Consider the following 16,297-nt stretch of genomic DNA (forward strand, 5'->3'; position numbering starts at 1 on the left):
CACAGATGCTACTCACAAAGTATAAGAAACAACATCAGAGAAGGCAATTCAATATTTGGCACTTTGCCAATGTTTGAAACTAAAAACTACAGTAAAACTATTAAACCAAAAGACACTACCTTGATCTACTGGAATTCCTTTTCCACTATGGGTAGCTAGCAATGCTAAGGTTACATCTTCACAAGTTGAAAGTAGCTTTAGATTTCCTCAATATATAGTCCCACCATAATCATAAACTAATGGATAGGTTAAGGATAAGATTTTATCTGAGACAAAATCAAGAAACATGCTAGCTTCTTTAGGGAAAGGTTGAAAGATTTCATGTTTTATTGACAGTTTACATGGTATAATTCTGGAGGTCCTCCAAGTCTGATTTCAAATTGTTCATACCATTGAATGCAGCAGGCAGCGTTTGCAATATCAACTAGTTCTCAATAAACAAAACTCAGCCAGATTGCAGTCTCTTAGAGAATGACTACACACAATGAGAAGTGGACCAAATTTATAAGCATTCTTGTTTTCTCAAATGACATGGGAAACTAATAAATTGAGCATTATGATAAAAATTAAAAATTAAAAAAAAAAAGATCCAAAAAATAGGTGCATAGACAAATCAGGTTAAAAACAACAGTTTCTCAACCAAAAAAAAAGAAGGTTAAAAACAACATATATATATATAAATTAAGTTTGTCTCAAAAACAAAACTCCCCAAAACAAGGGGAAAAATACAGGACCCTCATTATTTTCTGGGTGTATTGGGGAAATGCCAAACCAAAGCCAAGTTAACACAAGCAACCTGTGACAACTAAGCTATTCCCATCATAGCAAGCTCCAAACTGGGTATGCTCCACCATAAAATAAAACCCAATTCCAGAAAGCAAAAAGGAAGGTAAAAGTTATGTACAGAATGGTGCCCTAAGAATCTCAATCCAGGAGGTTGTCCAATTCCCTAAACATATTCCAAAGAATGATGTTTTCAGCCGGACAAATGGCAAGGCTATATCAGTAATGCACCAGTTAATGATTGTTCAAGTGAAATCTCCATAAAGAGACATTCAATCTAGAAGTCCAACTAACCTTTACAAAAACAGACAACTTTTGAAAAAATTCAGCCACTTTCTCTTTTGCAGTTCCCAGGCAAAAGAAATTTATACTTGTCTGCATTCTCCAAAAGATAAGATGGAAGATGAACAGCTGAGAAGGAACGAGGAACAGGTCCCATTTTCCCTATTATATCTTTGAAGGTGTACTCTTCAGGAAGCATATCAAACAAATCAGCCCCCTTGCATATTACTTTCTGAACTCTTTGAGGGTTCAAGTAATGAGAGAACCTAACCCTGTCATAATGGCTGTATGCTTTCATCTTAAAGATAAATTCACTGATTCGGCGGAAGCAAAAGCTACAATGCCACCCTGCATCTGCCAAGAGGTCATCTGTCTGGCGATAATGTGCATACCTTGTTTTACCAGACTGATACCTGTGTACTGAAGCTCTCCAGCTGCTATCATCCACATGGAACTCAAAAGAATATATATAATTCTTCAGTTGAAGATGCAGGACAGGAGGTATATCATCACACCACCTCAAGAGATTTATTGTGTGTCTGCTTGGGATCTCATCAACATCAGACATTATCAACAAGTCATCATCTTCAATACCAGCTTTTTTCAGAAGCACATCCAGTGCTACTCGCTGATATGCCTCCTCAATAAATGGATTTTCTCCTTTCTTAAACCTTCCCCCAATAGTCCCATAAGTCAATCGTGGCTCAACGAATTTGAAATCATCTCGATAACTGGAAAAAAACAAGGGCTTTGGCAATCCAGTGAATGTTGAATTCGACTCAAGGATAACAAACTGTGTTACATAGGGATACAACTCTTTCCATCGTAATTCAAGAATTTCCTTCTCATTACTAAACAACACAGCATCAAAGACACGCCTTGGGTACTCACGGATTTTCCAACCATGAAGTTTGCAAAGGTTCTCCATTGACACATTCTCATGATAATAATGCGGAAGTACATGAAAAGGTTTGGGTGGTGATTCCCACAGTGGGCGCAGGAAGTATGAGATCTTCTGCCCATGTAGATAGATGAAAAATATGCATGTTGGAACAAAGGCGAAAAGAAAGATTAAGGTTTTCACATCCCAGCCACGCAGAATGCAGCGGATTCTTGACATGCTTAACACTTTATTTGATTCCTGCCATATTAAATAAGAACATATTAAACTTAAAATGAGTAAGAACAAACAAAGAAGCAATAAAAATGTTCACAAATCAAAATATTTCTAAAACTTAGAATGACTATTTGTAAATATACCCAAGAGTAGCATCTTTATTTACTATAAGCATCATAACTTCACAGGGCTATATATATATATATATATAACCCAATATTTCCTCCAAATGCATATTTACTTCTAAAGACAGAAGATACAAAAGAAGAAAATTGTTTCTTTTCCAGAATTTACCAACTCTTTCTTTACTTTACTCACAATTTCATTGAGACAAGGTCAATTCACATATGACCAGAACAATTATTGATTTGAAGGAAAAGAGTTATAATTCCTAAAATACAAAATACCCAAATTCTAATTTGATCAAGGAGTATTGAACAATACCCAATTTCATAGCCCTAAAATATCTCCTTTTTTAAAAATAAAATAAAATAAAATAAAAACTCCCCCATTTCTTCCCCTCTTTAATCACTACAGAAAAAAAAAATCCATTCTAGTTCTAGCAAATTGATCTTGCCAAATGCACACAAATTCCAAATTTTCCCAATCCCTAAGCCACCAAATTCCCAACAGCTTTTGGGGAAAAAAAAAAAAAAAAAAAAAAACATATAAACCAGACTCAAGATTTGATATGATTTCACTACCTCAACAATGCTAATACAAAATCTGCTGCCCAAATTAACAAATACAGAAACAAAAAAGGGTGGGATATGATACTTTGATTTCAAAGAAGAACACAAAACCAAACTTGAAAAGCACAAAAGTAATCGCATGAAGAACACTACCAAAGTAAAGGGTTTTTCTTCTCCAACCTCAAGCACTGCTCAAACTTCCAAGATCCACCCTTTTTTCCATATTACCCCATGAATCAAACAAACATATCCACAAAACCAAAACCCAGTCACAAAATTCAAAAACCAAAAAAAAAAAACAGAAACCTCAACAGAAACAAACAGATCAAACATAGTACCACCATAATTCAAAAAAACCCCAAAGATAGATAGATAAAGAGAACGAAAAAAAAAAATACCTGTCCACAAACATCGCCACAAATATCATCGGTTTTCTTGTTACAATAATGTCCTCCTGTCTCACCCATCATCCACCACATTTTTTGTTTTTTTTGGTTTTTTCCTTTCAATCTCCAAAAACCAAAAAAAAACCCTGTCCTTTCAAATCGCTTTATAGGTTCTACTATTAATAAAGCAGAACCAAACTGAACCAAACTCCACAAACTGACCAAAATACCCGTCACCCTTTTCCCCCAAATGGCAAAATCGTAAATACCCAGATTCAGAATTTTTCTCAGACCTCTTGATCTTCCTCTTCCTCTTCCTCAAACGGCTAAAACTCCCCCCACAACTCTGATAAAAAAACACACAAATTCACAAACAACCCCCAACAAATATAAAATAACAACAATAATAATAATGGGTTCTATAACAAATGCAACAATTTGAAGGCAAAAAAAAAAAAGGGTGCGGTGTCTGTGGCCTCTGAGGACTCTTATGGTTAATGGGTGGCAGTTGTAAAGCTTTTTTCTATTTTCTCTCTCAACTTCGTTTTCCTATTCTGCTTCTTCTGCTGCCCCCACCGTTCCAGCTTTTTTTCTTTTCTTTTTTTTGTTTATCTAAATTGACACCTAGCTTTTAGAAACGGTTCAAAATAATACTTTGTTGTTTTTGACAATAATAATCATGGTTTTGAGAAATTTATAATGGGTGGTAGTGAGGGTGTTTGTGTCATTAAAACGAGTGAATTAATACGGCTTGGACTGGTTTGGTTTGGTTGGGTCCCCTACGCGTTAATTGACTGGCTCAAGGAAACTCTATGTGTTGTGTCGTGTCCCTATTAGTTTGTGACACGTGTTTAGATTTTTTTTTGTTTTCTGAAAACGAGTTGTTCTCTTCTTTGTACCCCAAGTCTATTACTTGGTCTCTTCTTATTAAAAAAAGAAAAGAAAGAAAAGTATTACTTAGTCCGGACAGTCTGTTTAAGGGTAATTTTTATGTAATTTGGAGTACCAAAAAATAATATTTATTTCTTTCATATTAACATAGACACCGAATTTAATGAATAAATTTTATTATAAATGTGAGAGAAATTTTTTTTTTTTATATTTCGGGAATATTTTAAAAAATTTATCTATGTAGGAGTTATTTGTGTGTCTAAGTATGACTAGAAGTTTAGGACTATTTATTTCTTATGTATTCTTGGAGTATAAAAAATAATGTTTATTTCTTTTACATTAAAGTGGACACTATCATGAATTTAATGAATACACTCTATTATGAATGTGAGAAATTTTTTTTTTTTCGTGTCTTGAGAATACTTAAGAATTTTTATCATTGTAGGAGTTTTGTTTATTTTAAATTTGTGAGTTTAAAGATTTGTTTGAATACCACTTATTTTGCTGAAATCTGAAAAAAATTGTATCAAATAATTTTAAAATAAGACTAAACAGTGCACACATGGATCCCAGCAAAGATGGACAAACTATTTACACAACTAAATGTTGAGACATGCACAATACACAATGTCTGAACTGCGTAAAGGGACAAACTACACAATACAACGTGGGTCCTAGCAAGATGGACAAACTGTGTTAATGGTTGAACGTGCACAGTGTAAACAGGTCCCACTTCAAATGCAGAAACGCAAATGTGAGGGTGAGACGTTGTATCCAAACGTTACCTAAGTAAGACTAAGTGTGAGTTTGGATTGCGTTTTGCTGAAAATTTTTTTTTGTGTTTTGCTAAAAATTTGGTAGGTCCCATGTTACTTTTCATATATTTTTTTTGGTATTATTTATGATTCTCATTCTATTATTTCAACTCACTTTCACATTTATCTACCGTACATTCAGTAATAAATTTTTAATTTTAACAAAATAAGTTGTATCTAAACACCTTAGAAGTGGAGGACTGTTGAAGTATAATAAATATCTTAGGTTCTGTGAAAAAGCTTTTGAAAAAAAAAAAAAAAAAAATTTGAAAACACGGGTTTTGCTTTTTCCTAAGAAAATGGACTGAAAAGTTAACGTTTGCTAAGTATATAAACAGTATATAAACACATCTTATTGTTGGAGGACTGTTAGAGTATAATAAATATCTTAGGTTCTGCGAAAAAGCTTTTGAAAAAAAAAAAAAAAGGAATTGAAAACAAGGGTTTTGCTTTTTCCTAAGAAGATGGGCTGAAAAGTTAACGTTGGCTAAGTATATATTCTTAGACGCGTGGCAGCCATGTGAGAGGGTCACATAAGGACTCCAAAGAAAGAGTTGGCTTGGTCTGTGTGGAGCTTTCTTGGTAATGAGACTAAAATGTGTTTTTTAGAACAAATATTGTTTTATATCATCTCTTTCACCAGTTGTGATGGGATGAATGGAAAAGTTAAGAAAAAAAATATTTCTATTTTCATAATATTTTTATAATCATTTCACAAGAAATTTTAAGTAGTAAACAACTTACTACTTAAAATTTATTATGAAAGTATTATGAAAAATGAAAATATTATGGATGTAAAATTTCTTAGAAGTTGAAGATGCATAGGGTATTAGTTTATGAATTTTTTTTTTAATAGAAAATAAACATGCAATTAATTTTTTAATGGAATTCTATATTTCCGATGAAAGTTATGTCAAAATTTTACTAAAATGATTTGTGAATAATTACTCTAATGGGCACTCATTAATAGGACTAGTGAGTAATCGTGGTTGGAGTAATATGAATTTAAGTACGGTTAACGGGTGCCTTCCGAGCATTTGTTAATAGACTATTTTAAGAAAGTTTTAATATTACTTTTATGGAAAATATAAAAATCTATCAAAAATTTCAATTGTTTTTATCTTTTTCCATAAGAAGTTCCTTAAAATATTTCTTAAACCAATATTCTCATGGCATCCGTTAACCTTTCCCTACAATTTTTACACATGTCTACCATTAAAATTATAGTATTATGCACCAATTAAAACAAGCCACATCACCAATCGTAAATAATATGGCACTTCCACATTTATTGTTATAATTGCAACAACCTATATTAGAAGTGATGTTACTATAATTGCAACTAACTATATTAGAAGATAATAAAAAGACTTTGTGAAAATAATTGTACCTATTGATATTAGTATTAATCTATAAAATTGGCATGAGAATTGAGTAAAAAAAAAAATTTGGCATGAGAATAATGCATTCAACTGATTGTCGTGTAAATAAAATTATATGTTTGTGTAATTGTGTTATCAACAAAATAAATAAATGAAAATTATTTAAAATTGTGTTGTCTATATATTTATCAAATATCTTGGTGCTGTGCAAGAATAAGAACATTAATAAGAGAGATATGATGTCCATGAATATTTTATTGATAATTTGATAATTACAACAATGAAAAATGGGAAATTCAAACTTTAATTCTCCTAATTAAGAAGAACATATAATACCACTAAACTAAAAGGCTTTGAGCAATTTCCATGGACTTTAAGAATGAAATGATTAATTGTACTTCTTGTGGGCTAGTTATATAACTTATATATAAGATGGTGTATGTGCGAACTAAAGATTGAATCCTAAAGTCCATTAATATTAAGAAATGTAGCCTAAAAAAAACTTATATGAACGTACAAATTCTTATATTGATACCATTCTAACGAGATATATTTTTTATTGAAAAAAATTAAAATGAAAAGAGGGAATATCCTATTAAATAAGTATGTATAAAGTATAAGCTCTTTAAATTTTTTCTGGGTTATAATTGCTTCTCGTGTTTCTGTACAATTGACGAAAACCATGCCTTCCTGTTTTTAATAAGGGAAATACTAACGAGTGCCCTTAGGGCATTAATTAAGAATTCAGTTAAAAAAAGTTTTTATCGGAAAAAAAAAAATTAATGTTTTGACAGCTTTTTTCATTTCCCATAAAAGTTATGTCAAAATTTTCCTAAAATGGATGGTTAACGAGTGCCCTTAAGGCACTCGTTAACATGACCTTTTTAATAAATAAGCATATTTTTTACGCATGCTCAAGATCCAAACAATGGAAAATGTCAAAACTACAAATTATTGATATGGTGAGTGATTATTGATAGGTAAAAATGTGATATTAGTGGTGGACTCAGATGAGAACTAATAGTAGTTTACAACATCAACCGTTTGTAAAAATATTATAAAATAATTTATGTCTGTAGCATTATTATTTTTAAGCGGCCAATCTCTCTATTATAACTATGATATTTGTTTTCTTGTGGTGTTTCCAACGAAGATGTCAAGGTAAATCAAGTCCTTTGCCACTTAGGCTTAGGCTTAAGGCCCTCACTACAAAAAGAGCACACCTCTTCATTAAAAAAGGCATCACCCTTATTATAAAAAGACCTAAAGTTTTATGATAATAATAGTAAAAAAAAAAAAAAAATTATGCAATATTTTCTCATCCCTGACAGGATCTTCAAAATAAGAGACCAAGAGAAACCCAACCCAATTGAAACCCTAAATTATTTTGAAAAAAAAATTCTAATGTTCTAGATCTTCAAAGATGATTAATCTATATATATATATATATATATATATATGTATATATAATTAAAGCTAAAACTAAGAGAAAATTCAATTAAATTATAAATTAGATTCCAATTGTTATCTAATTTTTCACCATGTGTCCTATCTAAGTTTTTTAATTTTTTTATTTAGGTGAGTTAATGTTGTGTAAAAAATGAAGAGTCTAATAGAAATAAACCATACCACGCACCCTTGATGTGGTAGTCACTTTGTGGGGTGTGGAGAGTAAGGGTTGGGGTTTAAGTCTCTAGGAGAGAACTTTACACACATATACACTTAGATTGGGCTAAAATAAAATTTCTATCTTATATATATATAAACCATCAAAAAAAAAAAAGGTAAAATCATGTGTATATAAAAAAACTAAAATAAAAAATAAAAGAGAGAGAGAGAGAGAGAGAGAGAGAGAGTAAAACTCATCTATGACATAAAAAAAGTGTAACTTTTACACTAAGTGTAATTTGAATCCATATATGTGTGTAATTGTAATTGTAATTGTTTTCAATTGTACTATGCATATGCACGAGTTATACATTAGTATATAATTAATGTCAAAACTAAATGAAAATTCATATAGATTCTAAATTGGATTTTAATTGTTGTCTAGTTTTGCACCATGTTTCCTATCTAAATTTTTTTAATTTTTGATTTAGGTAAGTTAATATTGTGTAAAAGACAAAGAGTTTAATATAAATGAATCATCAAAAACCCAATAAAAAAAAAAAGGAGTAAACTCATGTGTATATATATATATATAACTAAAATAAAGAGAGAGAGAGAGAGAAAGAGTAAAACTCATCTATGATTTAAAAAATGTATAAATTTTACACTTGGTATAATTTGAATCTATATATATGTGTAATAGTTATTGTTTTTAATTGAATCGTGCATATGCGGGTTATACACTAGTTTATTTATCTTAATAGCTTGAAACTCTTTTGTAATCTTTTGTGTTTCTTGAAATGGTATAAAAATAAAAAGCTTGAAACTTTAATTTTTGTAAATCAATATCTTAATACAATAAGTTGTTAACATTAACTACTTAATCTCTCATGTAACCACACATGTCAAACAATCTCTATCTTTCTCTAAACACCAAAATATAAAATTGAAAATAATATTACAACTTTAGTTAATTATGCATTGTCTTATGATCAAGATAAACTAGACATCATTTTTAAAAATTAATAAATTTTTATTTCTTTTTGTTAAATTTTACGTTTAAGATATGATAAGACCGGCCTTAAACTATATATGACCGGCCTTGTGAGATATTGAGTTTGAATTCATTCTATTCCATTATAACTATCAAATAAATAAATTTTAAAAAAATAATTTTTTATATTATGTGGACCAACCTATGCTGAAGTTTTGTGAAAGGAAATTTAATTATTTGGAAAATATAAAAGCAATTTTTTTATTGTGCTTTTAGAAACAACTCAACCACTATGGGAAAACAGGTCCAAGTCCAACCAATTGATAATCTCAAGAAGGCCCTCAAGTTGAAATATCGAATAGGTCGTTGTAACGGAAATGGGGCCTACCACGAGCCTGTCTCGTGATCTGTGCACTTCCATACGTTGATAACAATAACGGACCTTTTCTTAAAAAAGAATAATTAACGGGCCATTAAGAAGCCAGGATTTTTCCAGTCTGGTTTCTCCAAAAAAAATAAAAAATAAAAAAAGAAGCCAGGATTTAATTTACCCAATTATTTAACAGCACATGACTTAATAGTTGTAAATTCATCATATTACTACTACTAAATTTTATTTTATCAAACTTAATTTATTTCACTTCTCAAAAAAAAAAAAAAAAAACTTAATTTATTTCACATACTATTAATTAATTAATTAAATTATTCTTATCTTTAGGTTTAGGGTTATTCTTTCTTTCAAGATTTCTAAGCTATTTTGTTGTTGTGTTTGACAACTTCCTTGTTCTTAACTCCTAAAAAAGTACTCCTTTGGTCCTAAATTATTTGGCCTATATTCTATTTTGGGATGTCCAAAAATTATGTCTTATTTAAAAAGTCAAACATCATTAATTTATTAACATTTTCTTTATGTCCTTAATTTATTTGTGAGAGAATTTTTTTAATAAAAAAATTAAAAACCTAAATTAAAATTTGATTTAAAGATAAAGATTGAATTTGGATTAGGCTTGGTGGCTATAGAATTTGGATTTGAATATAGGTTTGCAAATTCTAAGAGTAGTACACTAATAGAATTTGAAATCTACAATAACTTTGAAAAGTGCTTGGCAGTTGGCGCCAATACTAGAAAATTTTTTTTCTTAAATAATTTTTTGATAAATTTGTTTAAGGGTAATTTAGGAAATTTCAACTTAAAAAAAAAAGGATAAGGCCATTAATGATGTTTTCCTAAATAATTGGGGTTTTCTAATTAGGCCAAATAATTTGGGATAGAGGGAGTATTGGGAAAGTTAGAGAATATTCCATTTTTTTTAATAGTGGATATTCCCCTTAATGATTACTTAAAATATTGTATTTATCACTTGAGAGGAGGTTTATCACTTGCTCCGCAATACTAACTGTTGCATGCAGTTTTGGTGTTGGCATGTGAGTGTATTCCTTTATCTCATCCCCCTTCCCCTATATATATGTGTGTGTGTGTGTGTGTGTGTGTGTGTGTGTGTGTGTGTTTCTCAAATAAAAAAAGATACTCAGTATTGTCAAATCATCCCACATCAGTAAGGTGTGATATTGAGAAGGGGTTTATCACTTGCTCCGCGACACTAATTGTTGCATGTAGTTTTGGTATTGACGTGTAAGTGTATTATTTTATCTCATCCCCCTTCCCCTATGTGTGTGTGTGTGTGTGTGTGTGTTTCTCAAATAAAAAAAGATACTCAGTGTTGTTGAGTCATCCCACATCTGTAAGGTGTGATATTGAGAAGGGGTTTATTACTTGCTCCATGACACTAACTGTTGCATGCAGTTTTGGTGTTGGCGTGTGAATGTCTTCCCTTACCTCATTCCCCTTCCCCTATATATGTATGTGTGTTTCTCAAATAAATAAAAAAATTGTATTTATCCTTTTAATTTGAATTTAAATTTACCGTTATTTAATGTTATATTGCACCTTTATCATTTGAAAGAAATAAAAGGTCAATGAGTTACCATTATCTAAATTTTATGCGCTTTTTTATTATTATTTTTTTTTTGGAAGGTTTATGCATATGCACCTCTCATTTTTTTTTTTTAATGATTGATTATTAATTTTAAAATCATATTAGTTAGGCCTATGCATTGTGATTGCTCCAAATGGCTACTCTAAATTTCAGCAAGATTTTAGATAAGAACAATAACTTATTTGTTCATATCAATCTACATATTAGTTTAACTAACAATGATTAGGATTTTCACTTGGATGTCCAAAAAATCTAATTTTATTTTCATTTAAGTTCAAATTTCAACTGATTAAGAAGATATCTCCTTATCAAAAACAAAGAATTAAAATCTTATCTCATTCTAAAATCTAGAGTCTTTTTTTTTTTTTAGAGAGTTTCAACTTATAGCATTCACTTTTGATGATAGCTTTTTATTATCAAACCAATACACTAGTTGGTTTTTGGTGTAGGTAGGGATTGTACCTCAGATCTCTTATTCAATTATTAGAGACTTTATCAGTTGAGCTAACTAGAACCCACTAAAATCTAGAGTCCTTATTCTTTCACTTTGCTCTACATATATGGTTCACATAGCTTGCTCTCTCTAAGCAAAATGGCTTCTAAAAATATGGTTGCTCTGCTGTTAACCTACTAATGCTTAACTATCTATCAAAAAAAAAAAAAAAAAAAAACTAATGTTTAACTAGACTCATCACACGCGCTTTGCATGTGCAATAATGCTCTTTATTTATTTATTTGTTTTTTGGTTTAATATTTTAATGTTTAAAAGTGATATATAAATAACCATTTGTATAATTTTTTTTAAGAAAGAGGTAAGGTAATGTGGAATAATGTTTAAAAATGAGATGAAGATAGTGTCCAAAGTTTTAGGCTGAATGGAGAAGATAAATGAAAAAACCTAAAATTTAGGAACAATAAATTACTCTTTTAACTAGTTTGTGTTTTTTAATTTAAAATTATTTAACTAAAAATATGGATATTTTAGAGAGTTTAAGAATTTGTGTCAGGGTATTTTAGAATGCAAAATATTGAAACCCAAACCGTGAATCTTTTTATTAATAGTATAGAAGATTATTAGATCTAAACCAATTAGTACCAGTCCACATATATATAAAAAACAAGTACCCTTCCATGGTGTGATTGTGTAGAGCTTTGCCAAAAAAAAAAAAAAAAAATTGTTTGTTTGTTTGTTTTTTTTTTTTTCCAAATTTACACAAAATGTTTCTCTTACAATTCAAATGCAAACACTTTGTTACAAATAATTACAAATTTCATTACAAGAAAGTCGATAAATAACTTAAATGAGAATTAAAAAATTATGCAGTTATAAGTTATAACTATTCATTTATTTATTGTTGCTCAAATAAATTATACCATATTGTGGTGTTTGGTATGTTTATCTTACAATTCAAATGCAAATACATTGTTACAAATAGTTACAAATGCCATTACAAGAAAATCGATAACTTAAATGAGAATTAAAAAATTATGCAGTTATAAGTTATAACTATTCATTTATTTATTGTTGCTCAAATAAATTATACCATAATGTGGCATTTGGTATGGGGTAATGTTTTAAGATTCTTAGGAATGTTGAAAGATTCCCACGTTTGGTTCCAAATTACACTAGGGAATCAGATGTCAAGTGTATCAAGATTCCCCTCAACCCCCATTTTGTAGGAATGTAGATTCCCCTTAAAACAAGTAGGTATCCAGATTTTCTAGTTTAAAGGAAATTGTATTTTTTTTTTTAAATTGACAATTTTAGCCCATTTTTTCCTTATCATTTAAGCAATGGAGATAAAATATAAAACAAATCATCAATATCTCTTCCCTTATCTTTATCCATTCCCGCCAAAACAACATAAACATGATAGACAACTTTGTTGTTATATTCATTAACAAAGTTCTATTCAAGTTTCATGTGTGAAAAAAAAAAAGTTTGAAAGGAACCCTCCATTGTTGCCAAGTATTCATTTTTATAGTTGTGTGTGTTGCTCAACAAATTATGTATAATGTTCAACTTTTGCATAGGCATGGAAAATACATCTAGTGAACCTGTCAATGAACGCAAGAAAGGTCCAAAATTTCAATGGACACTAGAAGAAGATGATAACTTGGTTGAGTGTTTATTCGAAGTGCCTGGCGATGTTAAATGGAAGGCAAACAATGGTTTTAAGCCTGGTTTCATAGTTAAATTAGAGGAATTGATGAAGAAGAAACTACCAGGATGTGGTATAAAGGAAAGTCCACATATAGAATCTAGATACAAAATTTTAGGAAGAAAATAATGGGCAATATGACCACCATTGCATCAACTTCAAGATTGAGTTAGAGGAAGTTGAGAGAAGAATGAAAGTATTCAATGAACTATTGAAAATAGAAGGACTATCTACATCGGAAATAATAGATTGAATATGTTTCATTGTAGATGATCTGCTAGTATTTTATATACCTAAATATTGGCAGGTTGTTTTGTTATTTATATCTCCTATTTGGGATTGGTTAGATGCTAAAATAAAATAAAATATTTATTTTTATTAACAAGACATGATGTTGTGATTTCCATAAAGAACAATAATTTAAATAGTTATTTTTGAATTATACATGTTATTTTGAAATGCTAGATTATAGTTTTAATGAATTTGTTATGATTTATAGTTTATATTTTATTTGTCATTATTTATTTGGAGGAAGATAAAAAAAAAAAAAAAAAAAAATTGATATTGGGTTTACAAAATTTAAGGGTAGTATGGGAAAAATAAATAATTTTTTTTTAAGATTCCTAAGAATAAACCAAACATAAGAATCTCACACTTCCTTAAATTCATTTACATTTCCAGGCATCTAAATTGCAAGACATCACATTCGTAGGAATATAAATGCCAGGAGACTGGAGTAATATGGATTACCCCATACCAAACGCCACCTTGTGAATAGAACCATGCAACGAATAGGACTTAAAAAAAAAAAAAAAAAAAAAAAAGACTTTAAAACTAGTATATAAGAGTTAACAAGTGTATTTATCTTTTCAGTTCCCCTAACTAGTAAGCAACTTGTTTCTCAAAAAAAAAAAAAAAAAAAAAAAAAAAAGAAGCCTAGTAAGCAACCAAAAGAGTAATAAGTATTTTTTTTATTAAAAAAAAAAAAAAGTAAGTATTTCCGCGTTTCTATTTTTGATTTCCGTGTCGACCCTTTTTTTATTTTTTTATTTGAGAGGCCGTGTCGACCCTCTTCGTTTTGTGGTTCAAAAACTGATAAAATTCTTTCACACTTACCACTAGTAAGTGGAATTTGGAATGATTCCAAAATTGGCTTCAACTCTTAACTGATAAGTTTTAATTTGAAAAAGAAAAAAGAAAAATTCAACTATGAATGGTGTAATTCCATCACTACAGTACAGTACGACTTGTTATTAACTGTAGTCTGGAATGATTCCAAGATCCAAATGGATGGCTTTGAACTCTCAACTGGGTTTTAATTTGAACCATCTTTTTGAATCCCATAACCCCATTATTGAATCAGCATGTTCTTGGATTTTGCAAGCTTGGAACACGAAAAGGTTACGCATCTTATAATCTTATCTTATCACATGACAGAAATGAGAATTCAAACAAAACAATGGTCATGTTTGAGTGAGCCTACATTGCACATTGCAGAATCAATGATTGCAGTACTCTTTTTACTAAGAAATTTCTCCAACGATTCCAAGATCCAATTGAACTCTTTACTGGGTTTTAATTTGAACCGTCTTTTTGAATCCCATAACCCCATTATTGAATCAGCATGTTCTTGGATTTTGCAAGCTTAGAACACGAAAATGTTACGCATCTTATAATCTTATCTTATCACAGGACAGAAATGAGAATTCAAACAAAACAATAGTCATGTTTGAGTGAGCCTACATTGCACATTGCAGAATCAATGATTGCAGTACTCTTTTTACTAAGAAATTTCTCCAACTGGCTATTTCCTCCTCATTTCCTGTTAAGTTCTCTCGTCCCTTACGTTGTTACACTTTTAAGCCATGAAGTCACAATCTTCCATAGGTCGGCATAAGCTGCCAACACATTAATTAGCACTATCCGCCGAGAGTGTGGTTTCATTTGATGGTAAGAGTTTTCGTATCATTTCACATGATACTTGGTAAGAGATGAGCAATTTGAGTAACGATGCTTTAATGAATATGTTGTGTCTACAATGATAGTTTCATCAAGGCTCTGTTAGTACACGTGGTATGGGGTTGATGAATCTACACTGAAAATTCTATTTTTTTTTTATTATTATTCAGATATTAAAAAAAAAAAAAAGCACTATTTTAGTCCCAGCTGAAAAATATGAATACGATTGCCTAGTCAAAGACTCAAAGTAACATACTAACATCTTATCTTGTGGAAATTGGAAAATTCAGCGCACATCAAAGCATTAAATCCCCTATTATTGTGGGTGCGGCTGAGGTAGTGCGACTAGAGTCTAGACAACCAAGTCTATGTGTATAATAGTATTTGGAATTTGAAACTTTTTGGTATGTTCCTTTGTCCTTTCTGCCTTGTGGTAATTGAGAGGAGGACTCACTCTATATATTTTTATTTTGCTAAATAACTTACTCTCTTTTTTTCCCCTCTATAATTTAATTCTGCGTGTTGGTTAGGTTCTTGAAAATTTCTGAAATAAAATTATAAAGCAACCCAGCCAGAGTTTCTCTGCAAGTCTTACACTTCAATCTTTTCTTTTGGTCAAAGAAAATGATTTTTATCATAAACCTTCCATTTATGGTATATATGTCCAAATACTTTTACCTTTCTGCATTTGTTTTGATTGTTTGACACAAGCATATAGTGACAAACATTACATGTTGATGGAGTCTGTTGACTTACTTATTATATATATTGAATATTATAGAAATTTCGGAATGTCCTTCCATAATTTACTTAGTTTTGTTAGAAATTTCTTTAAAATCCTGTTTTGACTTATTATGAGGGTTTTTTTTTTTTTTTTTTTTTTTGGGGGGGGGTGTATGGGGAAATAAATACTAATTCTTGTAAAAGAAATAATTTGATAACCCTAATTATCTTCCCAAAATGGATATTACCACCTTACATGTAGATAACACTGTAAAAAGTTGTTTGGCTTTGCTCCAAGAGATCCTCGCTTCTCCTAAACAATAAACATATATAAGTGGGATTCTTTGAAAATTAATTTGGTAGCCCTTTGGGTCAAAAATTTGCTTGTATTATTAGTGTGAGAGCACCATTTGGTAATTGGGGTTTTAAGATAATAAGATGTCAAGTTCGTGTTGAGAGTTTGTTTAAGGTTTATTTGGATTTGTATTAGTGTTTGTTTGTAAGAG

The 16,297-nt window shown here is 30.2% G+C and overlaps 1 protein-coding gene across 1 annotated transcript; it reads right to left on the minus strand.

The window, feature by feature from the left end:
• Positions 1-647: 647 nt before the first annotated feature.
• Positions 648-3,934, minus strand: LOC115982446. The gene is made up of 2 exons (XM_031105051.1): positions 3,273-3,934; positions 648-2,206 (listed from the first exon to the last, which is right to left on the minus strand). Exons 1-2 carry the CDS (start codon positions 3,351-3,353, stop codon positions 1,109-1,111), a joined length of 1,179 nt encoding a protein of 392 aa, XP_030960911.1. The 5' UTR covers positions 3,354-3,934; the 3' UTR covers positions 648-1,108.
• Positions 3,935-16,297: the final 12,363 nt, after the last annotated feature.

Source organism: Quercus lobata, chromosome 3, assembly GCF_001633185.2.
Source record: "Quercus lobata isolate SW786 chromosome 3, ValleyOak3.0 Primary Assembly, whole genome shotgun sequence".
Taxonomy (NCBI): Eukaryota; Viridiplantae; Streptophyta; class Magnoliopsida; order Fagales; family Fagaceae; genus Quercus; species Quercus lobata.

What these genes read in the sequence shown, in the direction of transcription:
- LOC115982446 (XM_031105051.1), bottom strand. Translation starts at nt 3,353, where the DNA reads ATGTGGTGGATGATGGGTGAGACAGGAGGACATTATTGTAACAAGAAA. An exon ending in GTGGCGATGTTTGTGGACAG is followed by an intron (nt 2,207 to 3,272) that starts GTATTTTTTTTT and finishes TTAATATGGCAG; the next exon opens with GAATCAAATAAAGTGTTAAG.